Source organism: Hyperoodon ampullatus (assembly GCF_949752795.1).
Source record: "Hyperoodon ampullatus genome assembly, chromosome: 1".
Taxonomy (NCBI): domain Eukaryota; kingdom Metazoa; phylum Chordata; class Mammalia; order Artiodactyla; family Ziphiidae; genus Hyperoodon; species Hyperoodon ampullatus.
This window is the reverse complement of record NC_136914.1, coordinates 196,645,000-196,672,219: the sequence shown is the minus strand read 5'-3', so window position 1 is coordinate 196,672,219 and position 27,220 is coordinate 196,645,000. Positions and strand designations below refer to the sequence as shown.

Genomic DNA, 27,220 nt, shown 5'->3' with positions numbered 1-27,220 from the left:
CACTCGTCTGATTGTTTTGGGAAAGAAACATACCCCACCACAGACTATGAGAAGGCTGAGTGTGTAAGTTTAGTGCTGTCATCAGATTCACGTTACAACAACGCCCATGTGTTGTCTGTGGACTGATCTGCAAGGAGGTTGAGTCTAGGTGGTAAAGCAGTTGAACTAATGGGTGGTCGTTAGTTTTATACGTAAGCTGGGATCTTTTTCTTAATAAATGCAAGCGGAAAACTCAGTGGAGTCAGACTGTTCTGCGGGACCCGCGGAGGTTTCCTAGAGCCGAAAGCCCGGAGCCTAAGCCTTTCAGGTCTTCCAGCTCCTCTGGCAGAGTTTGCCTGTGGTCTTCCAGGAGCTGCCCCTCTCCCTCCACCATCCGGGCAGCTCCCCGCCTCCCATACTGCCAGACGTGAGCTCTCCAGCCACCCGGAGGCGACAGTCAAAGCTGCCCTCCACCCCATCTCCAGTGGGCAGTGAGTGGAGTGCTGGCCCCTTCAGCCAGGTCAGCCTTGCCTAGCCCTGGTTCTCAATTCACAGGACGAGCACAGTCTAATTACTACATTAGAACTTTAGAGCCAAAAAAGATGTTTATGTAAATCATGCCCAAGCCTCTTATTTTCCTAAGAACTTGAAATCCAAAGAAGTTAAGCATTTTGCTCAAAAATCAGTAAATTACTGTGAGACCCTGTCCTGGAACCCAGTTTCCTCCCTCCCAGTCCAGTGTCCCCTGGGAGGCCAGTGTGGGTCACCAGAGAGGTGAGGTCTGAGGAGAGGAGATTCAGGGTATGGGATGAGCGGAGGCACATCATCTCTGGGAGACGCATGCAGGTTGGGAGAGCAGAGACTCGTGCCGCTTCTAGAGGGGCTCGGGGCCACGTGGAGGTGGAGTCCTCTGCCCTGTCCACATCTCCAGGACTTCGTGATGGCCTCTAGCCTGGGGACATTTTATTTTGGGCTTCAAGGCTTTGGCACACGCCCAGAGCTGGAAGAGAATGCTTAGTAACTCATAGGAGCACCAGGTGTTTTTTGTGGTTCCAGAGGGATTAACAGCCCCAGGGATGCAGGGTCAGATATCTGAGGGACCGCTGTGAACTGAAGGTAGAAAGGCAATAGGGCCACAGAGCAAGGACACATGAAGGGCTGCTCACTCGGAAGAATGGAACAAAAGCTCCAGGCCAAGAGGGCCGACTTGTGTTTCTGTGTGCAAATATGGAAGAAAAGCTGTTTCTGGATCAGCAACTATCACCTGCTTACTGTTGATCCGGGAAGGCAGTGCAGTGGGGCGGGGCGGGGGGTGCTGGTGGCTGTTTTTCTAAACATGTGAAAAACTGGAATGTATTTCCAAGGTCAGAAATGTACTTAGCATGAGATAATAGTCCCTTTATCCCCAGCCCTGGCTGAGGTCCTGGTTAGAACTTTGTCCACTTTTAGGCTTAAAGAAGGGTGTACACTAAGACCTGGGAGGGTTTAGCAGCATCCCTGGCCAGCAGAAATATAACGTGAGTCACGTATGTAATTTAAAATTTTCTGGTAGTAAAATGGAGTAAATGAAATTAATTTTAGTAGTATATTTGATTTAACCAAACATATCTAAAATAGTATCATTTTAATATATAATCAGGATAATTGTTGAGCTATTTTACATTTTATACTAAGTTTGGGAAATAATTTTGTAAAAAATAATTTCGTAAAAAGTGTAAATAATTTTACACTTATGGCACAGTTCATACTGGCCCCGTATCAAGTGTTGAGTAGATACATGTGGCTACTGGCTACCATATTGGATAGCATAAGTTCAGAGGAAGAGATATATAAAGCTGTGTATGGTTAGAAAGTGGGACCAGAGAAAGAAAAAATATACACCCAGAGGGAAAAAATGTCTGAAGGTAAACAGCCTTCAAAGTGAAGGGCGAGTCCCTGTAATGGGTATCAGTGGTTTCCATCTCCACCAAAGGTCCACGTGCTGTACCCACCCCACTCCACCCACCCCACTCCCCCCCCAAAAAAACTGGTTTACATTTCCGCTATCTGAGATGTTTGGCTTAAATCTAAGGAATGCATTTCAAATAGGGAGAAACTGAATCTTACCTAACAGGATAAATATTTTTCTTGCCTTCTTCATTTATTCCACAGACGTTAAGTAAGCAACCAGGTGACCTCTCGGGGATGAGTTGAGTTTGTACTAGATGTTAAGTTTGTCTAGATGTGAAGGCTGCGGTGATGATCATCCTCTGGTGTGCATATGACCTGAGTCCAAGGAGGGTATTAGCTGGGTCAGGATCCCTTTTCAGAACTGTGGATTCTTGAGTTAATGATTGGATGATATCCATTACTGCACACTGGACCTTTTACACAAAGAAAAAGTATTCAAGAAAAGTTACAGCGCCTGTTTTCAGAAGAGGCAGAAGCTGGGTGTTGCTATCATCCTTACCCCAGCTATCCCATCACGAGCCAAGAGGGAGGTGGTGTATGGCGACTAGAACCTGAGAGGTTCAGTACTCAGTGGCTTTGTCACCTTGTGAAAATCTTCAGAATTCCATGAGCCTTAAAATTTCCTTTGCTGCCCTCCCCAAGTCAAAGGGTGAATATAAAAGTCATGTGAGGTAATGGACCTATATGTGCACTTTTTTTTAAGATGTTGGGGGTAGGAGTTTATTAATTAATTTATTTTTGCTGTGTTGGGTCTTCGTTTCTGTGTGAGGGCTTTCTCTAGTTGTGGCAAGCGGGGGCCACTCTTCATCGCGGTGCGCAGGCCTCTCACTATCGCGGCCTCTCTTGTTGCGGAGCACAGGCTCCAGACGCGCAGGCTCAGTAGTTGTGGCTCACGGGCCTAGTTGCTCTGCAGCATGTGGGATCCTCCCAGACCAGGGCTCGAACCCGTGTCCCCTGCATTAGCAGGCGGATTCTCAACCACTGCACCACCAGGGAAGCCCCCCTATATGTGCTTTAAAAGCGACTTAAAAAAAAAAATTCTTTACAAAAGAAAGGGACAGTGGGACCTCCCTGGTGGTCCAGTGGTTAAGAGGCGGAGCTCCCAATGCAGGGGGCATGGGTTTGATCCCTGGTCGGGGAACTAGGATCCCTCATGCTGCACGGCTCAGCCAAAAAAAAAAAAAAAGGGATAGTAAAATATCAGGTGGTTCTTAATGTAGCTGATTCACCAAACCTCTTTTAAATTTAAGTGTGAAATATTTGCTAGATGATTGATTCCAGTCACTCCTTTAGGATTAAAGTTGATTTGAAAGATGCTATGGGGTTTTGGTAAACTAGAGGTCATGTCAATAAATAGTCTGCATCCTCTCTTTGTACTGCACTTGACCTGAGGTTGTTAGGCCACCAGGTGGAGTTTGGAAATATTTTGGCTCTTTATGAGAACTTTTATTTTCATGAGGTGAGCCAGACCCACCAGTCTTGGCACACTGTAGCTAAAGAATCTCAGTGTTGGGTAACTGAGGTGCTCTTCAGCCTTGCTCCCCAAAGTTGGTCTGTGGACCAGCAGCATGGGCACCACCAAATAGAAATGAACAGTCTTAGGATGCATCCCAGATGTGTCAGATGAGAATCTGCATTTTAACAGGATCCCAGGTGAATCTGACATACATTAGAGTTTGAGCAGCAGTGCGCTACAATATCCCATCTAGCAATAGTCAACACAGCCTCGGCTTGAACAGCTGCTGGGACTGACAACTCACTTCCTCTCGACGCAGTCCCTTCTGTTGGACAGCTCTCACGTTTAGAAAGTTTTACCTTCTATCAAGTCAAAATCTGCCTGTAGGTATCACCCACTCCGTACTGCCACATAGAAGCCCATATAGTAGATGCTTGGGAGTGTCATTATTTTCCTTTGTTATGCAGAAGCCTTGATCCAGAGGCTGGATGGGCAGTGAGTGGGGCCACACAAGGTCAGCTCCCAGTCACGTGGCAAAGACCCGCGGGTCCTGAGACGTCTTCTAAAGAGCAGAACCCTTGCAGTTCTGTCTCTTCTCCCCGAGTCCAAGGGCGCTGGTTTAAGAGATTGCAGTTTGGAGAACTTGAAAAGGTTTTCCAAAAGGAGGAGAATATAGAAGTGATGGCTGGGATGAAAGCTGGTCCTGCAGGGCGTGCTAATGGATGAGAATTTACAGCGGAGATGAACAGGAAGGGATGGTGTGGTGGGGCAGTGTTACCTCTTGCTAGCTCTGTGACATTGGGGAATGCACTAAACCCCTCTGAGCATCCACTTCCTGGGCTTTAAATGAAAATGGGATGATAAACCCTGTCCTGCCTGTCTCCAGGGTTTCTGTGGGACTCATTGAAAATAATGTCAGTGAGCACACTTAATAATGAGGGAAATGGTCCGAGGATGAAAGAGAAGGTCCAGCAGGACAGTAGGTGAATCCAGGAGGCAGGTCTACCACTAACTTGCTGGGTGACCTCAGGGGAGGCCCTCACCCTCTCTGGGCCTTCCTGTGAAACAAGTGGGTCACACACTAAAGATCTGAGTGCTCTTCTAGAAGGCCCTGGAGTTGCTGTGACTCATCACTATTATTGCACGTTACCTGGAGGGTTTCTCCAAGGATGGCTCTTCAAATATTCATTTAGGGAGACTTCTTAGAGCTTGGATTTGAATCCTCTCTGGGATAAATAATTCCAGACATTCTTCCAGTGAAGGCCTGGCCTGTGCTATAGGATCCTTACTTAAAAGACAGGTCCTCTTGGCTATGATTGCACCTTATTTCCATGTCAGCATGTGGGGCCTAAGCTGGTGAGTGACGAGTGATAGTTTCATTTCTACCACTGTGTCAGGACACACCATCCTGTTTCTGGAAGCAAGCTCTGCCCCATGAGATATCAGAACTCATCGCTCGCATACTTAGCTGGAGTGTATCATGTGCAGATTTTTTCTGGGGAACAGTCTCACTTGATACGTCACATATTACCAAGGAGTTTTTCAAAAGTGTTGCCAGGGAAAATGGCATACCTGATACTTTTATGAGCCTGCTCTGCCAGAGGTGGTTCCCAGTCAAAATAAGTGGAACTGGCTTTTGGTACAGCAGCCCTTCCATAGATGCTTGCCAGCTGAGAGCAAGGGGACCAACGAGTGTGGTTACAGAGGGACATAACTGTTCCTTAAGGTAGCCCTTCTGTGTCTCTTCCCTGCCAATCTGGGGTCCCTGTGTTGTTCATTCTCACCTCACTGCAGCCATGTTCCCAACTGCTCATTTCATTGCCTGGATCCTTGCTTCTAACTCTGTACATTGCATTTTCTCCTCTGCACCCACCGTGTTGTCTTGGAAACTCGGTGGCCATAGGCCACGAGTATCCGGTGTCATTGAATGTGATGGTGTGGTATGTGTATTTGCTCACACTTTTATTTTGAATCCTTTCCAATGTGACATCTGCTAAAATGTCTCCCTTATAATTTGCTTGGTGATCACAGCCTTCTCATCATTCATTGAGCGCAGGACCTGATCTCACAGAATCTGAAAAGAGCTATGTGGTAAGATGCCTGTTGAATAAGACTGTAGCTTTTCTAAAGAGAATTCTTCCTGATTTGTAGAGTCTAGACTGGAGTAATGCCTGGTTAACTCACAGAGCCATTATTTACAAGAATTATATGGCTATTGTAGTAGGGAGAGATGTTAGGCCACCCTCTCCCCTCAAAAATAAAAAGCAGAGGAATTTAAAGACCATATTTCTACTCTGCCTACATGTGGGATTAAATTAATATATTAGTGCATGATTGGGGATACATACTTGCATTTCTATCCTGAAATTATTCCATTTGTAAGTTACTCACTAATTACAGGCTTTTATGCTGCCTTTTTTTTTTTTAATATTCATACTAAATCCCAAATTCTTCTGTATCTTACCTGTTTTTTCCATGCTTACACCTGGATCCCTCCTGCACTCCACTACTGGAATATCTATTTTTTTAACCTGGATCTTCAACTCTGTTGTTTTCCTGGACTTATGTGCTTCATCTGGAATGTTACATCTCTTCCTCTCTTTCTTTTTTTTTGTCCCCATGTTGACTGTTTTATGGGGGTTTCTGGATATCTCGGGGCCACCACAGGAAGCAGTTTGCAATGAGATCATAAACATTGCCGAAAAATCTGTTCATTACTGCAGCACTGTTTCTCATCCCCTTGACTTTCATCACAAGGTATCCCCTTCTGACAATAAATCATCTCTAATCATTTCTCAGCAACCTCAAGCCCAGCAGCGAAGAGTCACCCCAGACAGGAGTCAAACCTCCCAGGATTTGTAAGTACACTTGGCGAACCTCAGTTCTCGAGTTCTCAGTAGACCGTTGGGCTTAGGAAGTGGGTCACTGACTGACCGTAGCAGGGGGCAGCCATTTGGGGGAATGAACCAGTCACTCCCAGCTTCTCTGAGGGTTTCTAGTTAAGACTGTTTCCCATCAGCCAATGTGAAAATAGGTGGCAGGTAAATGAAGGAGGTCACGGACTCTTGGGGGAGAGAGGTAAAGAATTAACTGCCATATAGGGCAACTGGGAGCTGCGCTGACTGGTCTCATTCCTAGTGCTGTGATAGCGTAGAGGAAGGAGTGTTAATTCTGACTGGAGAGGAATGAATAGGGTTGATCCATTCATTAAAAAGAAAAAAAGTATTGGATATCTATGTTCTAAGCACAAAGGAGTAAACTCCATTCACAGAGGAAGGGGGTTCTGGAATAAGCATTGAAAGACAAATCGGATTTGAGAGCTAGAGCAGGGAGGTGAAAGGTCTTCTCAGCTGAGAAAACCACATGTGCAAAGGCCCGGAGTAGGTAGCGTGTTTGGAGAACATCCAAAAACCCCTGTGGCCATGGTGTGCAGTTCATGGAGGGAATGGAGACAAAGCTCAAGGAGCAGGTTAGGACCAGACTGTAGAATCCAGAATGCAACTGAAATAAATTTGGATTTTAGTCTCACTCAGGAGCCACTGAAGGTTTTTAAAATCAGGACCATACTGGGAGTTCCCTGGTCGGGAAACTAAGATCCTGCAAGGCACGCAGCGTGGCCAGAAAAAAAAAAAAAAAACACATTAATTGGATTTCGTTTTAGGTAGATACATCAGTCAACAGAGTGGAGGGTGGATTTCAGAGACGAAGGACAAAGATAGTGGTTTGGAGATACGAATACAGCAAAAAAGTGGTGAGGGCCTGAGCTAGGAAAGAGTGGGCCTCTGGTGCATGGAAGAATATAAGATTATGTAAGAATATAAGACTCCCCGAGGAGATAGGGAGAAAGGGAGAAGAGAACTGGGGATAGATCCTTGGGGAACCAACTTTTAAGGCAACAGAGTAGCAGCCAGCAAAGGAGACAGCCTGAGACACAGGCGAGGGTCTAGGAGCACTCACTTGTGTGCCACAGAGCAAGCAGCGTGTGGCCAGTGGTGCCCCTGCTTCAGAGAGGCCGAGGAGGATAGGAAATGAGAAGTGTCCTCCAGGTGGCACCTGGAGCAGTCGTTGGTGACCTCTGCAATGACAGCGCTGCTGCAGGCAGACCCTGTGTTACAGAGGGCTGATGAGTCGGTGCGATGGTGAGTGGACGGAGCGGGCCACCAGGAGGCTGTAGGTTCAGAGAGTAGCAGAGACGGGGGAGTTGTTCTTAGGATGCAGAGGCTTAAGCACATTTGTACTTGAGAAGGAGTTAACAGAATCGAAAGATGTAAGAGAGAAGACGTTAAGTCGAGGAAATAGCCCAGGGAAGGGAGTTTAGCCTGGGCAGGAGCAGGGACCCTTCCTTACACATGGCAGTAGGGGCAGGAGGGGAGGAAAGTTAAAGCTCTGCTCAGAGGCGGGGGAAGGACGCTATGGAGCCGTGTCCGAACAGCATGAAGTCCCTCCAAAACTAGAGCCAGTTGGGGACCCAAGCAGCAAGGTTGCAGGACGGTTTCCAGCCGGTCTCCGCTGTCTGGGGTGAGACAGTGAGGCAGATAACAGGAGTAATCTCCCAGAGCTGAGACTGGCAAAGCAGCCACAGCGGCAGTAAAGGGCCTAAGGCATCGTAACGAGTCCAGGTTGGGTAAGAGACAGCAGGCAAATACAGAAACATCAAAATGTATTCATTTACCAACTGGAAATCCATCTGCAACTCTTAATTCCTCATTAGAGACCTTCCTTCTGGCGGGCAGATCCATCTACCAGAGTTTCACTACATTTGAATAAATATGTAAAATTAAATTGCTCCTTTGGTTTTAGCAGAGAGCAGAACCTCTTGTTTCTAGGACCTGACTCCACTTACTTGTTTCTAGTCTCTCTTGCCCACATGCTGGAATTCACTGACATCCACTGAAAATGGTAGATGACGGGGCTGGTTTGCAAAGTTTTACCTGCTACTGTTGTGTTTCAAAGTAGCAAGTAAACAGAACTGTGAACTGGTGCATAGTAGGTGCTTCTTAAATATCTATCAAAAGAATAAATGAAAACAAGCGTTTATTTGTTGCCAAAACAGGTATCAGATTTCACAAGTAGTCCAGCTTTTTCCAGAGCCTGTTGTCAGAACAGACCAAATTGCCTTAGGCCAACTAACAAGCAAATAAAAATCTTAACCCCAAACATCACTGGGATAGAAATGCTTTCAAGAGTTTCAGAAAAATGGCATCCACGTTTAAAAGCAATTAATGAAATGTGTGTTGGCACGTAAAGAAACTCAAGGTAGTTTTGCTAAACAGTGAGGCAATTGAGATGTACTTTTAAAAATTATATATATACATGACAGTTGCCTCATGCTCTCCAATGTATGTGACCAGAATATAATGTCTGTCTCTGGACCTAAGTAACTTCTGATTATCCTTGATAATCTACATGTATTACCCTATGTTAAGAAAAGGACTCGATTAACCTTAAAGGGGGAGCATCTAGACAAAAAAGCTTGGCTGTGGTAACCAAATGAAGCTGAATAAAAGGACTGATCGTGACTTGCTTCTCAGAAGTTCCCCATCCCTGTGAAAACTTAATTTGCTTATCCCATGGATCTCCCCAATTAGAGAAATAGCCAATAAAATACTTTTATCCCCACTGATGAGTAGGAAACACTACCCAAATGTTGATTCAGCTGAAATGGGTTTTTAAAACTCATTATTTAATTCCATCAGTGTTTGAGTCAATATTTATTTCTCTCACAGATTTAGCTACCAAGCATTGTATAGCTATATACCACAGAATGATGATGAATTGGAACTCCGAGATGGAGATATTGTTGATGTCATGGAAAAGTGTGACGACGGATGGTTTGTTGGTAAGTGACATCGTACTTTTCTTACCAGTTGTGTATTGAAGGAAGAACTAGGTGTGATGAGTCATGAAAAGAGCACTGTTCTCTACACAGAGAGAAGGGCCTTCTCGGTTCCTATACCACCATTAGGAATGATGAGCCACCCAGTTTATGTTTGCTCTCAGGGCAGTGTGGGTGATACTAACATTGAACCTGACAACCAAATACGCCAACATCTACTGCATGGAAGGGCAGTTGCCAGCCTCATCCATTGAGTTCTGTTTGTATTTCTTTCTTTCTTTTTTTTTTTGTCTGTGCCATGCAGCTTGTAGGATCTTAGTTCCCTGACCAGGGATGGAACCCAGCAGTGAAAGTGCTGAGTCCTAACCACTGGACCGCCAGGGAATTCCCTCTGTATTTCTGTTGTGCATCTGTCTGTCCTACATTCGGAAATTTTAATTTTTTTTTTTTTTTTGCGGTAGGCGGGCCTCTCACTGTTGTGGCCTCTCCCCTTGCGGAGCACAGGCTCCGGAGCACAGGCTCAGTGGCCATGGCTCACGGGCCTAGCCGCTCTGCGGCATGTGGGATCCCCAGACCGGGGCACGAACCCGTGTCCCCTGCATCGGCAGGCGGACTCTCAACCACTGCGCCACCAGGGAAGCCCTCGGAAATTTTAATTTTTAAAATGCCTGTGGAACACCACAAGAACACTTGAGCATAGATTTCTGCCATGAAGCTCAAGCATATGTGTAGACATTCCAAAGACCTCATTTACTCCAGGCTTCTAATACCTTTCCTCAAAGCAACCTGCTTAATTAAAGGAGTCACTTTCATAAGATGGGGGAGAGAAAGATCAGAATTTGAGATTCTGTAACAAAACAGATGCTTGATATACTTTCTTACTGAAGTTCTCTCAACAAACAGCCTGTAAGACAAGAATTATCCTCTTTCCACAGATTCAACAACTGAGGCCCAAAGAGGTTAAGTAACTAGCCCCAAGGTCACCACCCAGGTAGCAAATGGTAGGGCCAGTATATGAACTTAGGCTCTTCTCTCCCTGAGCCTCTGTTCTTTCTGCTCAGGCACAAATATAATGTTGGGAACCATTGACACTCTTTGTGTCAGTTTACCCCTTAAACAACTGGCTTTACCTTTATCTTCTTTCCAAAGACCAACTCTTTCCTTTGCTAAATCGAAATAATGTCAGGACTGGGGCCATGAGAACAAGGCCTCAGCACAAATGGGAGGCCAAAAAGATGTGCTTTGGCCTCACCAGCCTCCTAGAAAGCTACCCCACCCTCCTCCCAGGGCCTGCAGAAGCTTGTGGTCCTCACCACGTTGAGGTTCTATTCAGAAGGAAACCAGGTCTGAAAGTCAGCAACATTCTAGTGCAGTGCAAGTCCAATAGAAACATAATGCAAGGAACTCCCTGGCAGTCCAGTGGTTAGGACTCTGTGCTTTCACTGCTGAGGGTCCGGGTTCAATCCCTGGTCAGGAACTAAGATCCCGCAAGCCTCACGGCACAGCCAAAAACAAAAAACAAAAAACATAATGCAAGCTATGTATGAAATTTAAAATTTTCTGAAAGCCACATTGAAAAAAGTACAAAGAAACCAGTGAAATTAATTTTAATATATTAAGCCCAGTGCATTTAAAATATTATCATTTGAACATGTCATCAGTATGAAAAATTGCTAGGGAGATATTTTACATTCTTTTTATACATAAGTTTTTGAAATCCAATATGTATTTTACAGTCACAGCATCGCTCGGTTCAGACCAGCCATGTCTCAAGGGCTCAGGAGCCACACGTGGCTGTCCTATTAGAGTGCAGGCTAGTAGGGATTTGTTAAACTCTTCCAGGAGTATTTACATTTTTATGAGAACTTGGGATGGGGTGAGGGGCATCCACTGGCAGCTAGATAAAGGAAATATTTTAGATTCCTTAATTCCTCAAACACTTAGAAAAGTGGTCTTGTGTTCAGACTATGAAGAAAATAACCCAGGAGAGCTCATTTTTCTTATCCATCAGGAAAGGTGCTCACCACCCATATGAGCACATCTCTGGGCTTTACCATCTCAGTTCTCTGCAGCCTCCTTGACCATTCCCCTGCAGTTCCAGCTAGCTGTTTTAAATGGCCTTAGCTTTGACACATTCTTCTAGCCTAGAAGTTTTACTCTGGGCAACAACTCCAACCCACTGATAGTGGCTGCTTGAAGTGTGTTCAGCAGGATTCTGAAGCCCTATCCAAGCCAATCGGGGAAAGGATGCAATGATCAAATTGTGATGTCTGCTAATGAGAGGGTAATAATGATGCAACATCTATCTGCCACTCCACCCTTATCTCCCAGCTTTAGAGAGAGAATCCCAAGGGAAGGAACTATTGCTAGATTAGGGATCCAGCAATGCTGGAGGTGGAGCAGCCCAGGAAGGGCTTGTTCCCTGGTAGCTCAATGTTCCTGGCCCAGAGGGAACCCTGACAAGGTTGGTAGTGAAGACAGGGAGTCAATCTGGGGCCTAGGCTCAGGAGGGAGATTTCCTTTTGCTGTGCAGTCATATCCAGTGGACTTTAGAAATCCTACAGTTTAGAAATTCTAAATCCCCAGTACCTTGTTGTGTTGGATAACTGTGTTCATTCTTCCATAAAGGAGAAGTACTGGAAAGAGCAATGGGCTGGGAGTCAGAGACCTGGGTTCAAAGTCTGTCTCTCTGAGCTTGGGTTTCCTCATGTGAAAAAAATGGGAGTGTTAGAAATGCCCGCCTTGCTTATCACCCAGCATTATTCTGCAGCCTAAATGAGATAAGATAGGGGAAAGTGATTTGGAAACCGTATGCCCTTCTACAAGCTGCAGGATTGTTACCAAGGACTCTCTCTGAACTCAAATGGGTGAGTCTTCTCATTGTGTGTATATGTTTTTGTTTTTGTTTTTATAGGTACTTCAAGAAGGACAAGGCAGTTTGGTACTTTCCCAGGCAACTATGTAAAGCCTTTGTATCTATAAGAAGACTGAAAACCACAGAGATGATTTTTATTGGAGGATGAAGCATAATTCATGAATTTGTCTATTTAAACATTGAGTCAGTTGGAAAACTAATGCAGTGGATAAAGAAAGAAGAAAAAGAGAGGACAGAGAAGTGTTGCATTTAAAACCTGAGCCTGTCTAAGCTTACTGCGTGTATCAGACAGGGCTGAACCACGCAGAAAAGGAATGAGGCAAGTTGGTATTTACTTAGCTGCTTCTGGGAGCCACTCCAGCCCTGCCCTCTTCGCCCCCCACCCCACCTTGAGTAATCTGACCTGCAGCGTGGTCCAGGAGCAGTTAGGCCAGAAATGCTTGTTGCTGCTTCAGGCTTGACCGGCTTTGGCTCAAAAGTGTCGTTTAGCCTGCAGGAGCCCTTGGAGCACCAGGGAGATCCCCAGCCATCCTCCAAGGCGCCACACAGACTCCCCCAGTCGCCCCAGAGCCTGCCGGTCCCCTAGTGCTGTGAGAGACCAGTCAGGGCTGCCAAGGCGATCCCTAAACAGTAGTGGAGACCCCAAACTACCCAAGGCCCAGTCCCTCACTGGAGGTAGGTGGGGAAATGGAGGTCAAAGTAGGCGCCCAGTGCATTCAGCTTTGCCATTGACGCCCCCGGTGTTCAGCCAGAAAAGCACACAAGGTTTGCCCCTGGAGCGGGGTGGCCAGGCAGATAGTTAAATTTGTATTTCCAGGTGATTAAGTCAAGAAGGCCTGTAACTTGAGGTCCCTTGCAGCGGCTCCTTCCCCATGTCATTGGCTGTTATGAATGGTCACCTTCAGGGCAGCACAGTTTCATTGAGCAGAATGCCATTGCTATTCTTTCTTTTCTGGATTGTTTTATGCCAGGACAGTTTGGAGTTGATAGGCCTATTCTCACAGAGAACCAAGGATGGTGTTCAGTGACTCATGTAACGTACACCAGTGTACACTGGATGCCAGGGGCCACTGATGAGCAAGGCACGCTCCAAGCCTTAGAGGAGGTTGGCCGTGTCTCCATTTTCATTCCCCATAGGAGTCCAAGGACTACCCAAAACGTAGGAACCCAAGGTTATGAATCCTGACTCACCCTGTGAGGCTTCTCTTTAGAGCAGACGGTGCAGATGCTGTGGCCCTAAGGGTGAGGCCATGATGCTGCCACTCCCAGGAGGCCAGTCTTCTGTGGGGAACAGAGCCAAGGACAGAGGCTCCTGGGATGCCTGGGGTGTTCCATCCCAACTGTATCCAATTCAAGGATGTTACTGGCCACTCTGTTAGACACCTTGGAGAGGGAACTCAGAGGTGGTTGGAGAGACAGACACACAAAAATACTGAATCAAGAGAGACTGTGATAAGTGCTACGAAGGGTGTGAGAGAGGAGAGATGAATTTTCCCTGAAGGGACCCTAGAAAGCATTGTCATATTTCTGTCTCCATTAGCTCACCTTGAACAACTAGGATGCTGGAAGAACCTTTGTCTGAGAGTGGTTTATGGCTGGAAATACTTGGAACTGTTTCCAGGGTCTTCAAACTCTCATCCTGCCCACAAATACACATCCAAGGTCACAAACAGGAATAGCAGTTCCAGGTTGATAGGGTGTGTACAGGAACCCTGACTCTTTGCATATAGCTCAGAATTGGCCTAGGACCCATGTCCCAGAGTCTTTATAAGCACGCAGAGTTTGTCTTCAGTGCCTCAGCTTCTCTCTCCACTACACATCTTAGGACCCCCATCAGCTGCCCACCCCCATCAGAGAACCACAGTACCCTCACTCCCTGTCCTTCAAAGCATGCTCTCAGGAAAGCAACTGCCACTGACTCCTTCACAGTCAAGTATAAATGACTGATAAGAGGAAGGTGTTATTTCTTCCCAGAAACACTGGTTTTTAACTAGAACAGAGCAGAGCCTTAATCCCAAGGGGGAAAGGCTGTGGAACTAATGGTGGAGGTGGGGCTGGGGCTATAGGTGAGGGTGTATGAGCTTCCTGGGTAGAAAGGGACTTCTTGATATTCCTTAAGAAAGACTCAGTGCTTTGGAAGGTCCACCTCACCATCCAAGGGCACTCTGTTTCTGTCTCTCCTCCCCCCTCCGAATCTAGTTCAAGTGCATATCCACATGCATTTCACACAGCAGCATCACCCATTTTGGAATGTATATTGGCTAATGTGTTTCCTGGCCTTTCTTAGATGGAAACCATTCATAACACGATCTTATCTGTTTTTTGAGGGGTGCTTATTGATTAAGTAGGTAAGTTTGAACACCTCTTTAAATACAGCTAGAAAATAAACCAATTTGTAAAGCCACACTTGCATATGATGCCAGCCTCACGACTTTGTATATCTCCAGAATCCCAGGTATGCCTCACCGATTTGCCCATCTTTAATAAACTCATCTGTTAAAATTTGCATCAAACTTCAGCTTCCTACATATGACACAACAAGGAACAAAGGGTTCCAATTGCCCCTTTGTCTTCAGACATTTAGTAATACAAAATACCTATTTTTATGCCGAGATATTTATACAGGTTTATTAATCGCAAGTGCAACTAACTGGCGGCATGCCCTGCAACACATTTTGATAGATTAGCCATGCTTCTGGGTAAAGGCAAGCCCCACACTATTTAACTTTTGCAGTCTTTCTGGGATCAGTAAGAGAAAAAAAATCACATGCTTAAGAAGTGGGACTGTAAATATGTATATTTAACTTTGTATAGTCCATGTACCTACTTTGTATAGAAAAATAATTTTAAAAATTTGAACCGAAGGGGGAGTAAAATAAGGAAGTCATGAAGTTTTTTTGCATATTTAAATGAAGGAATTCCAAAATAACTTACCTGCAGATTTTTAGCACAAAAATAGCCCTTGTAAAGTGTTATAATTTTAAATAATCATTCTTTCTGGGAGAGAAGATAACTGTTATCTCAATTATAGTGGTTTTTCTTATTTTGTTTTTGATTTTTTTTTTTGCAGTCCTGTTTATCTGCAGTAATATTAAGGCCTATTGCTAGAATAGGTTACTACAAAAAATATTATATTCTGAAAGAAAAATAACTGACATTATATATAACCAATTAAAGTATTGCCATTTAAATTATACACCAAGAGCATGTACTATGCAGACACAGATTTTTCTGTTCATCTATTTTTCTTTATGCAGTGGATCGATCTGACAAATAGATGTTGAATTAGTACATTGGCTGTACATGTTATTTAATAAACTTTATTCAGAATTGCGTGGCATATGTTTGTTCTTACCATTCATTGTTTCCTACCCTTTCAAGTTTCTCAAATGAGACTTATATTCACCTCTTCAATGGTGCACACTCTCCTTTTCCATTCTTACTTACACCTAGCTTCCACCTCACTCCTTGAGGACACCACTTACTCTATTCTCAATAGGCTAACTCCGTGACACTCTGAATTGATTAATGTTGACCATTTCACCATTCTTTCTAAAATGTTTGTATTTGTTCTGATTACAAGAATAATGCACATGTCTTTAAAAGCAAAAGTGACCATTATAAAATATGTATAATGGGTCTCAATTTACTCCACAAGACACGGGTACAGAAAATGAGACAGCACTTAGTTTTTCTAAACAAGTTAAATCTGGCTACGAGTCTAATCTTGCTACAGTGGGTAAAAATGCAGTCTGTCCTTGTGTTCACTCCCAAACCAAGTGTGTCAAGGCTGTGGCACTAGGCATCCAGCCTCCCCTGGCATCTCCATTTGGGGTGGGGCCTGCTACAGCAGCATGGGTCTGTCCCATAGTAGAAAACCCCAAAACTCCCACCCCGCCTCTTCTGATGCTGTCCTTCGCCCTTCAACTCAAAGCACCCATTCGCACTGCTACCCCTTTGGGGTGACTCAGTGGAATCTCCTTTGCTTAAGCCTTCAACAGTCCTGGGAGAAGGGTCATCTTCCACGGGTCCGACAGCCTTGATACTGGGCCCTGAGTCACAAGCACTACTTCTGCCTTCCATCCCGTCCAACAAATCCATCAGCTCTACCTTCAAAATACCTTTAGAACCCAACCACTTCTATCACCACAGTCCAAGCCATTTTCTCACCTGGGTCATTGCAGTCACTTTCCAACTGGTCTCCCTGCTTCCACCCTTGCCCCCTCTACCTTAGTCTGAACAGAGCAACCAGAGTGATCCCTCTAGCGGCTATTCCTCTCCCTCGGAGTGGTGCAATGGCCTCGAGTCCAAAGGACACTGCCCTGCCTCCTCTCTCACCTCTGCCTTTCTCATTGTTCCTTGCCGCCACACAGTCCTTCCGGCCTCACACTCATCGAGCACGCTTCAGCTTTAGGGTCTTACTATGCTGTCCCCTGGGCCTGAAAGACCCTGCCCCCAGAGCTGCATGGTGTCCTTCCTTCCTTTAGGTCTTTCTGTTGCCCTCTCAGGGAGGCTTTCTCTGACCACTTTATATGTAATAGGATCCTACGGTCTCCACCCCAGCATTCTCTCCCATGCTCTTTTCCTCTGTGCTTCTCCAAACACTCATCACCATCTGATATTTGTTTTCACATCAATTGTATAAAGTCCACGAGGGTAAGGATTCTGTCTTGCTGTCACATGCCCAGCACTGAGAAGAGTGCCCAACTAGTTGGCACACAGCCAACTAGTTTGAGCAAACAAATGGTTTGAGCAAACCAATGACCACATAAATGAATGAATTAAGCAATGAACCTCTCCAGACCAGAGATCCCAGAACTCAGAAAACTGACACTAATTGTGAGAGCAGTGAACCATCATCATGTCACTTTCTTACAGCAGCAAAAATAACAGAAATTAATCTCTTTAAATATTCTGGGCTCTTACAAACATAGAAAGTGAAAGTTCTCTGTAATTAAAGTCACCTCCCCACAGAGATCACCTAACTATCCAACGTATGATCCTCCAAGCTTTTCGCTTTGCACATACAAAACACATCTCTAAACAAATGCTTTAGACAGTCTTACATGCTTTCTTCTCTGTTAACAATAGAACTTGGACATGTTTCCATAATTTACTTAACCACCCCCCTATTGGTGATGCAACAGTTTGATGTTATTGCCAGCTTTTTACCACAACAAACAATGCAGCATTGTAGAATTACTGGCTCAAAGAGCAGGAACATTTCAAACGTTAAAGGAATATTGCCTTCCCAAAAAATTGCACCAGTTTACACTCCCACCAAATGTGTGTGTTTCCCCACCACCCAACTGTCTACTTCCATGAAAGGCTCTTCCTTGGTTTGCCCACCTTTTCTGGCCAGCAGCTTCTCAGTCCCCTTTCTAGATCTTCACCACATCTCAGCCCTCTGTTACTTTCTCTCCACACGTGCTCCTTCAGGAAGAAGACTCCCCACGATATAATTTGGCCCAAAGAGTCAATTGTCTGATGGCTCCTTTCATTGATAAGTAGTGGAAAACTAACATACTTGCTGGTATTGAGTCACATCCCTGGGAAGAAAGGAGCTGGAACTAGCCTCAGGCAGGAGTGAATCCAGAGACTCAAACTTTCTCTGTATTTGTCTTATTCTTGGCCCTGTTGGTCTTGTTTGGCTACATTTTCACCTCCTGAATGCAATAATAGGAACTACAGCTGCAGGCAGCTCCAGCCTCACTCTTCCAGTTCTCTAACTCTAGACCAGGCAAAAGGGCCTTCCTGTGACTTCCCTGCAAACAATTCCAGACCCTGGCAGGCCCGACATGGATATTTAGTGTTCCTTGACTCATCACTTGGGTTAAAGGGACTGGAGTGTGATTGGCAGGCCCACCAGAACATCGTGGAATAGGGGACAGGAGAAGGCCAGGCAAGGGGGTGGACTGCTATGAGAAGGCAGCTGGAGAGGTAACTCGATGGTCCAAACTGGACTTCAGGCATTATTGTGACAATCTGGAAAATGGGACACCATTTTCCTGTCCCAGGACAAACTTCAGTGTAGCTGAATGTTGGCTCTCTGTGCAGAAGCTCTGCTAGCCAAGGTCTTGAGAAGGACACAGCGTAGGAGGACATCCATCCAGAGGAGGGGGCTGATGTGACCAAGGGGACATAGCACAACTGTATCACACACTAAAAGTAAGATTCTTCTGAAAAGGAACAAAGATTGGGGTCTCAAAAGTCATGAAGTGTTTGGGTGAATGTATGTGGGTGTATTGGACAAGTCTTAGCATGTCAAACCTATCTCAGGGATACTTAGAGGAGGCCTATTAGGACAAACGAAAGAAGTTACTACTTGATAACAGGTAATTTGTGGAATGTATCAGGCAAGAAGGTGGTTCAGATTGAAAATATTTATATAGGATGGATAAACAACAAGGTCCTAGTGTAGTATATCACAGGTAACTTGTAATCGATATCCTGGGATAAACCATAATGGAGAAGAATATTTTTTTTAAAAAAGCATGTCTCTATGTGTATAACTGATCACTTTGGTCCACAGCAGATTGGCACAACATTGTAAATCAACTCTACTTCAATAAAAAACAATTTTTTTAAAAAAAGGAGAATATTTAAAGAAAATTTAAGATGAACCCACAGATATAAAAGGCCTGATGAGATAATATGAATGACCATGTGACACTTTAGTGACACTTTAGTAGAGAACAACTACTCTGTTCTTCCAGCCCCCTCACTCTGGCATCATCAGAGGCAAAATATTGGGTAGATTGAGTCTCTCTGGCCCCTTCCGGCTTACTCTTTTTTTTTTTTTTTCCTGCTGTACATGGGCCTCTCACTGTTGTGGCCTCTCCCGCTGCAGAGCACAGGCTCTGGACGCGCAGGCTCAGCGGCCATGCCTCACGGGCCCAGCCGCTCCGCGGCATGTGGGATCTTCCCGGACCGGGGCACAAACTCGTGTCCCCTGCATCGGCAGGCGGACTCTCGACCACTGCACCACCAGGGAAGCCCTGGCTTACTCATTTTTAAAGTGACTTCTGACAAACTCACATGAAACTGCAAAAGAGGTAGATCTGAGAATAATCTTCAAAATAGCATATATCATGCAGATTGATGAGAGCTTATATTATCAAGGTCAGTGGATCTCAAAGTATGGTCCGTGGGCCCCTAGGAGTCCCTAATCCCTCTCAGGAGATTCATAATGTAAACTATTTTCATAATAATGTTAAGACACTTGTGGTAGCCAGCTTCCAAGAACGCCTTCAGTGATCCTCACCTCCAGGTATTCACACCCTTGTGTGGTCCCCTTCTGCATTCTATCAGGGTTGTGTGACCAACAGAATATGGCAGAAGAGATGGTATGTCAATAACAAGTCTAGGCCATAAAAGCCATTGTGGCTTCTGTCTTTTGTATGAACTACACTTTAGAAATAAATAAGTCCTAGTTGTTGTGTTGGATAAATGTGCTAATTCATCCAAAAGGAGGCATTAAAATGAACAATGAGCTGTGACATTTTTCACAGAACTAGAAAAAAATTATCCTCAAATTTATATGGAACCCATAAAGGACCCAGAATTGCCAAAGTGATCCTGAGGAAAAAGAACAAAGCAGGAGGCACAAACCTCCCAGACTTCAGACAATACTACAAAGCTACAGTAATGAAAACAGTGTGGTATTGGCACAAAAACAGACATGTGGGTCAATGGAACAGAATAGAGAGCCCAGAAATAAACCCACACACCTATAGTCAATTAATCTTTGACAAAGGAGGCCAGAATATACAGTGGAGAAAAGAGAGTCTCTTCAGTAAGTGGTACTGGGAAAGTTGGATAGCTGCATGAAAATCACTGAAGTTAGAACACACCTCTCACCATACACAAAAATAAACTCAAAATGGCTTAAACACTTAAACATAAGACATGACACCATAAAACTCCTAGAAGAGAACATAGGCAAAACATTCTGACATAAATTGTAGCAATGCTTTCTTAGGTCAGTCTCTGAAGGCAATAGAAATAAAACTGAAAATAAACAAATGGGACATAATCAAACTTATAAGCTTCTGCACAGCAAAGGAAGCCATAAACAAAAAGAGAACCTAAGAACTTGGGGAAAATATTTTGAATGATACAACTAACAAGGGCTTAATTTCCAAAATACAGAAACAGCTCATACAACTCAATAACAAAAAAAAAAAACCAACCACTCAATCAAAAAATGGACAGAAGACCTAAATAGACATTTCTCCAAAGAAGATATACAGACGGTCAATAGGCACACAAAAAGATGTTCAATATCATTAATTATTAGAGAAATGCATATCAAAACTACAATGAGGTACCACCTCACTCTGGTCAGAATGGCCATCATTAAAAATTCTACAAATAGGGCTTCCCTGGTGGCACAGTGGTTGAGAGTCCGCCTGCCGATGCAGGGGACATGGGTTCATGCCCCGGTCCAGGAAGATCCCACATGCCGCGGAGTGGCTGGGCCCGTGAGCCATGGCCGCTGAGCCTGCGTGTCCGGAGCCTGTGCTCCGCAACGGGAGAGGCCACAACAGTGAGAGGCCCGCGTACCGCAAAAAACAAAAACAAAAACAAAAAAAACAGAAAAAAAAATTCTACAAATAACAAATGCTGGAAAGGGTGTGGAGCAAAGGAAACCCTCCTACACTGTTGGTGGGAATGCAAGTTGGTGTAGTCACTATGGAAAACAGTACGGAGCTTCCTCAGAAACCTAAAAATAGAATTACCATATGGTCCAGCAATCCCACTCCTGGGTATATATCCAAACAAAACTATAATTCAAAAAGATACATGCACCCCTATGTTCACAGCAGCACTATTCACAATAGCCAAGACATGGAAACAACCTAAATGTCCATCAACAGATGAATGGATAAAGAAGATGTGGTACATACAATGGAATACTACCCAGCCATAAAAAAGAACGAAATGTCATTTGCAGCAACATGGAAGCAACTAGAGATGATCATACTTAGTGAAGTAAATCAGAAAGAGAAAGACAAATACCACAATATTGCATATGAGGAATCTAAAATATGACACAAATGAACCTATCTAGAAAACAGAAATAGACTCACAGGCATAGAGAACTGACTTGTGGTTGCCAGGTGGGAGAGGGGTCGAAGAGGGATGGACTGGGAGTTTGGGATTAGCAGAGGCAAGCTATCATATACAGAATGGCCAAACAATGAGGTTCTACTGTATAGCACAGGGAACTATATTCAAAATCCTGTAATAAACCATTGTCAATTGAAAAAAATGCACAACCTAGAAGTTGAGAGTTATGTTTTAGTTGGTGGATTTCCTGAGGACTTCAAGCCCAGCAGACAGGACTCTCAGATAACTCTGAGGGACTGCTCCAAAGAGGCAAGTGGGGAGCCAGGATATATAGGAGTTTTGGCATCAAAGACCAGGTAGTCGGAACATCAAAAGATATTGTTAATTAAAGAAAACCAGACATCTCAAATTGATGAAATTAGTGCTTTTCTACGTGTGGGAAGATGCAAAGTCTGGGCTTACTGAAATCATTCCTTTGATGTGCTCCTCAGCTATCTGGGGCCAGTATCCTGTGCTTTCTCATCCTGAGTCTCCTCAGGGTGCACCCTTGGGGGAGTGGCTGTAGCAGCTGACTGCTTGTTGACCAGCATTCTGTTTCCATCCTGAGTTCCCTCTGGGCTCACCGTCAAGGGCGGCTGTAATATGTTGGCTTGATAGCTGCAACATCCTTTGTTTACTGATATGGCAGGCAACATTTCTTCTTCACAGTCATAAATTTGACCAAGGTTTGGGAGACATTTCATGACCAATTTTTTGTCCCACATTGCTAGGAAGCTTATTCCTAGATCAGGCAAAGATTCTGTTGATTTGCCACTCGAGGTGCTGATTTTGGGTCTGGCCCTGTTGACAATTTAAAATTCTCTGGATCTGTCTTACTAGTCTATTATGATGCAAAAAATGTTTTCCTTTGTTGCTTCTTCCCATACCTAGAATTACACTATTACAAATATTCTATGTAGAGTTTTAAGTGTGGTCTATTTACTCAAGATGTTTAGCCATCATCAATTTTGTTGGAGGCCTGTTTACACATTGGGTAAGAGACAATGATCTTATAAAATAGACAGGATATAAGTAATAGAGCCAGTAACATTAATAGAGTCATAGTGCGGCAGAGAGACAGACAAACAAAGAACAAAACAATGATTAGTATAACTAGTTGTAATCTGGTTGCAATAAACCATCAAGTCCACAGGAGAGCCAGCTGGTGAAGCCAAATTTTGGAATGATAAGGTAGAGAGGAAAAAAGTATACTGTTGTAAACAAAGATAAAACATTTTATCAACTTGTTGTAGGTCATAGCATGAGGTAAGGTTTTTCTGGAAAACAAAGATTAAAAGCCAGTATAGGAATTGCCTGGCAATCCAGTGGTTAGGACTCCAAGCTCTCACTGCCGAGGGCCCAGGGTTCAGTCCCTGGTTGGGGAACTAAGATCCTATAAGCCGCGTGGAACAGCCAAAAAAAAGTGCTAGAGAGGGTGTGAAGAAAAGAGAAGCCTCCTACACTGTTGGTGGGAATGTAAGTTGGTGCAGCCACTGTGGAAAACAGTATGGAGGTTCCTCAGAAAACTAAAAATAGAATTACCATATGATCCAGCAATCTCACTCCTGGGCATATATCTAGACAAAACTATAATTCAAAAAGATATTACATTCACCCCTATGTTCACAGCAGCACTATTCACACTAGCCAAGACATGGAAACAGCCTAAATGTCCATCAACATATGAATGGATAAAGAAGATGTGGTACATATATACAATAGAATACTACTCAACCATAAAAAAGAACAAAATAATGTCATTTGCAGCAACATGGATGCAACTAGAGATTATCATACTAAGTGAAGTAAATCAGAAAGAGAAAGACAAATACCATATGATATCACTTATATGTGGAATCTAAAAAGTATGACAAAAATGAACCTATCTATGAAACAGAAACAGAATCAGGGACAGAGAATGGACTGGTGGTTGCCAAGGGGGAGTGGGGTAGAAGAGGGTTGGATTGGGAGTTTGGGATGAGCAGATGTAAACTGGTATATATAGAATGGATAAACAACAAGATCCTACTGTATAGCACAGGGAACTATATTCAATATCCTGTGATAAACCATAATGGAAAAGAATATGAAAAAGAATGTGTGTGTGTATATATATATATATGTCTGAGTCACTTTGCTGAACAGTAGTAATTAACACAACATTGTAATTCAACTATACTTCAATAAAAAATAAATTTAAAAAAGATTTTAAAAAAGAGATGTAACCATCTTATATAAAGCCCATCTATAAATTCTTATAAACTTTATCTCAATTTTATCAACTTTTATACCCTTAACTTTAGTTTTCATTAGGATAGGACCCAAACAACAAGTTTTGATCTTACAGGAGGTATCCTAGAAATTTTTCTTTCTTTTGTTTCCCTGTCCATTTACTCTATTTTTATATAAAAGGCTCTGGGATCCCCAAAGAGGGGTTGAACCTCAGGCCCTTTTGTCAATCTTGATTAATTGGCCTAACTGTTGCCCCAAGTAACTGTTGGTCAAGTGTATCAGTGTAATTTTCCATCCCCTTATATAATTTAAACTGGGGTAAATAGAGCAGACTTGTTTGGCCTGTTATGTTGGGGACCAGCAGAGGGTCCCTTTTAGCTAATTTGACCTTAGGTAGTAATAATATCAAACCCTTGTGTTTTAATCCCATAAATGTCCGTTTTATTTATCCCATTTAAAATAACCATCTAAACATTTCTTTATCCATTTGGGATAAGTAACTTTTAAATGTCTACCTTGTTGGAAAAAGTCTCTAGGCTTTCTCTACAGTTTTTTCTTTCCTGTTAATCAACCTAATTTAATGTTTTTATTAGCATCTGTAAGACCCATTGAGGGGAAGCTAAGAACACTATAAGGCTTTCCAAACCAGTTTTTCTTGTTTGATTTAAACTAAGAGAGTTCTTAGGTTAACCATTAGAGATATATTTATATTTTCACATTCGATTTTTTTTATAGGTACCAATAAAACAGTTGTTTATAATGAGAGCTCTCTAAAAATATACCAATTTAGAAGTTTCTCCAGTTTAAAGGATCTATCTCTGGCTATTAATGAGATATATATTAATAGTGATTCAAGACACAAGAGGCTTCTCCATAAGAGTGGGGAGAATGTCACCTAAGTAAGATCCAGAAAGTTTACTCCCCAAAATAGTATAGCAGAGGTCACAGGAAGAGAAATGCAAGTTCCCCTGGTTAAGGTCAGAATTTTGAAAATATGTTTTTATCAAGCTGGCTTCTTAACTGAACTGCGTATGCAAACAAACAAAAAACAGTTTTGGAATGTCAAAAGAGCCCCAATTTGGCCACGTAAGGTTGAGATCTCTTTTCATTTAATTTCCCCAATTAGGTAGGTACTTCCAAGTGTGAGCTCTGTATGTATTGTATTGAATACATGAATCTGGCTGGAGTGTTAGTTGGAAGTTGGCTTTCTGATGCCCCTTTCTCTGTTTGAGTCTGTTTCCCATTTTAAAGTTGAATTTATTGGGGATAAAATTTTCTAGTGAAAACTGTGTGGTGGGCTAATGTGCTGTCTGTGAGCTTCACTCCCCTAGGTTTTTGCCCTCAAGTTGTTTTAGCTCCCTTTTACATGTCTCAGGTTCTCCCTTTGGTAGCATAAGACTACCATGGGTGCTCAGATCATGGAATGGCCAGTTCTTATTTGTGTCCCTGTTTGAGCAGGTTGTTAACTAAAATGAGCAGGTTTCCCTATAGGGACAGCTACCCAGCATGAGGTCTTTGCCTCCACCACTCCTGCAAGTTTCTCAGCCGTCTGAGAGGGCCGTTGCCAGCCAGGAGGAGAGAGTCACTTCTTCGGAGCTGAGAAGCTCTCATGTAATATTTTTACTTTTATCCCAACGAATTCTTGTTAAGGTAGCCAATCTGATGAAAGATGTCAGGTCAGCCTCCTCCCCAGCCTCTCAGTTCAGACCGCTCAGTTTCCTTTACTGAGCAAATCCCAGGCTCCCCTAATATCTTTCAGTTATGGGCACTTTCTCCCGGTGTTTTTCAACCAGCCTCACCTAATGCCTTTAAATCGGGGGGGGGGGGGCACTCCCCAATATCTTTCAGTTGGGGAGCCACGTACCGGTGAGATACCACCAAATAAAACTCAGGATCATCAACCGATAATCAAGAGATCTGAGAACCAGGAGAGACTCCTCCAAATTCGTCTGTACCCCTCGAGGAGGCAGATGGGCCCAAGCAGCCTCTACTGGTACCAAGGCTCCTGTTCCTTGCAGAGTTCAGGCAAAGGAGAGAAGTCTACTCTGGGACCCTTCATAATTGGCCACCAAAACTCTCGACTGAAAAAAAAAAATACACAACCTAGAAGTTGAGAGTGATGTTTTATTCGGCAGACTTTCTGAGGACTTCAAGCCTGGGAGCAGTCCCTCAGAGTGACCTAGGTTGTGTATTTTTTTTTTCAGTTAACACCATAATGGAAAAGAATATGAAAAAATATATATATATATATATGTATAAGTGAATCACTTTGCTGTACACCAGAAATGAACACAACATTGTGTATCAACTATACTTCAATAAAATAAATTTAAAAAGAAAAGAACAATGGGCTGGGAGTCAGAAGACCTGGGTTCAAGTGCTGCCTCTGACACTTACCAGGTTATGAGACCACAGAAATGCCACTTAAGCTGAGCCTTGGTTTCTTCATCAGGGAGGGGAGACATCTGGACCAAAGAGGGGGCTCTGTTAGGAAGGAGGAACAGGAAGTGATGTTTGAACGGCAACCTGCAGTGCCCACCACAGAGCTCTCCAGTTATTCCAGTGCCTACTGTGTACCAGCACTTTCCATGCATTATCTCATTTACTTCTCATACCAAAGCTATAAGGTAGGTATTCTTTTCTCTGTCAACAGGTGAGGAACCTGAGACTCAGAGAAGTTTAGCCCAAGGTTTCTTTTTTACAGCAAGTAAGTGGATTCAGTCTCACTCCAAAGCCAGGGTCCTTTCCATTGATTACATTCTACGGCCTCCAAGGAAAGCCATCAAGGACAAGTCTGCAGACCAGTATACCTCTGGAACATCTAAAGTTTACCCAAAGATTATAACATTTCCAAGAGGGACCCCATGGAATAATGATAACAGTGATAACCATTTGATGAGCACCTATTATGTGCTTGAACACTGAAACTTCAGTATGTCCCTCCTCAGTCTTCTGCCAGAGCCAACAACAGCAGAAATGGCACAGAAGCAATCTTTAGGTACCCCTCACGATTCCATGTCATGTTATTTTTTATCACTCACAAGCCTCTCAGAAGTGTGGTCCAGGCTCGCCTGGACCTGTGCTTCCTCACTGCCACACTAACCCTTCATTGCCTGCACTATGTAGTGTTGCAGATCTGCAAAGCTCAAATGTCATTAAGAACTTTGTGCCCCTCCATATTTTCTGTATCATTTAAGAATGACTTTAACTGTAGTACAGGTGGCCCAACAAGTGGCAGCTTATGTGACACAGATATGTCTTATATTTCACAGGAAAGCAGACAGGGCTCTGGGTTAGTGTTTGAGTCCCCTGACCTTTCATCATTATAAGCTGGCTACGATGGCAACTCCAAGTATCATATCTTCATACAATTATATTTGAAGGCAAGAAGCAGCACAAAGGACAGAATTTTTCTCTTTTTCTCTTTATATGCTTCCCTCATTAGGGAAGGAAAAGCTTTTCCAAAAGCCTCCCTGCAGACATCTTCTCACATCTCATTGGCTGGAGCCAATCATGTGGCTACTCCCGGCTGTAAAGAAATTGCTAAAGGGGGACTTCCCTGGTGGTGCAGTGGCTGAGAATCCGCCTGCCAATGCAGGGGACACAGGTTTGATCCCTGGTCTGGGAAGATCCCACATGCCACAGAGCAACTAAGCCTGTGTGCCACAACTACTAAGCCTGCGCTCTAGAGCCCACGAGCCACAACTACTGAGCCCACATGCCACAACTACTGAAGCCCATGCGCCTAGAGCCTGTGCTTCACAACAAGAGAAACCACCAC

General features: G+C 43.8%; 1 protein-coding gene across 1 annotated transcript in view; it reads left to right on the top strand.

Moving 5' to 3' along the window:
- SORBS1 (sorbin and SH3 domain containing 1) overlaps positions 1–12,203 on the top strand; it is a gene marked incomplete at both ends in the record, with an annotated part of 113,437 nt that extends 101,234 nt beyond the window's left edge. The window contains 3 exons of the mRNA XM_079711869.1: positions 6,185–6,243; positions 9,112–9,224; positions 12,136–12,203. Coding sequence (XP_079567995.1) covers positions 6,185–6,243; positions 9,112–9,224; positions 12,136–12,203 — 240 coding nt within the window. The remainder of the gene's footprint in view (positions 1–6,184; positions 6,244–9,111; positions 9,225–12,135) is intronic.
- Positions 12,204–27,220: the final 15,017 nt, after the last annotated feature.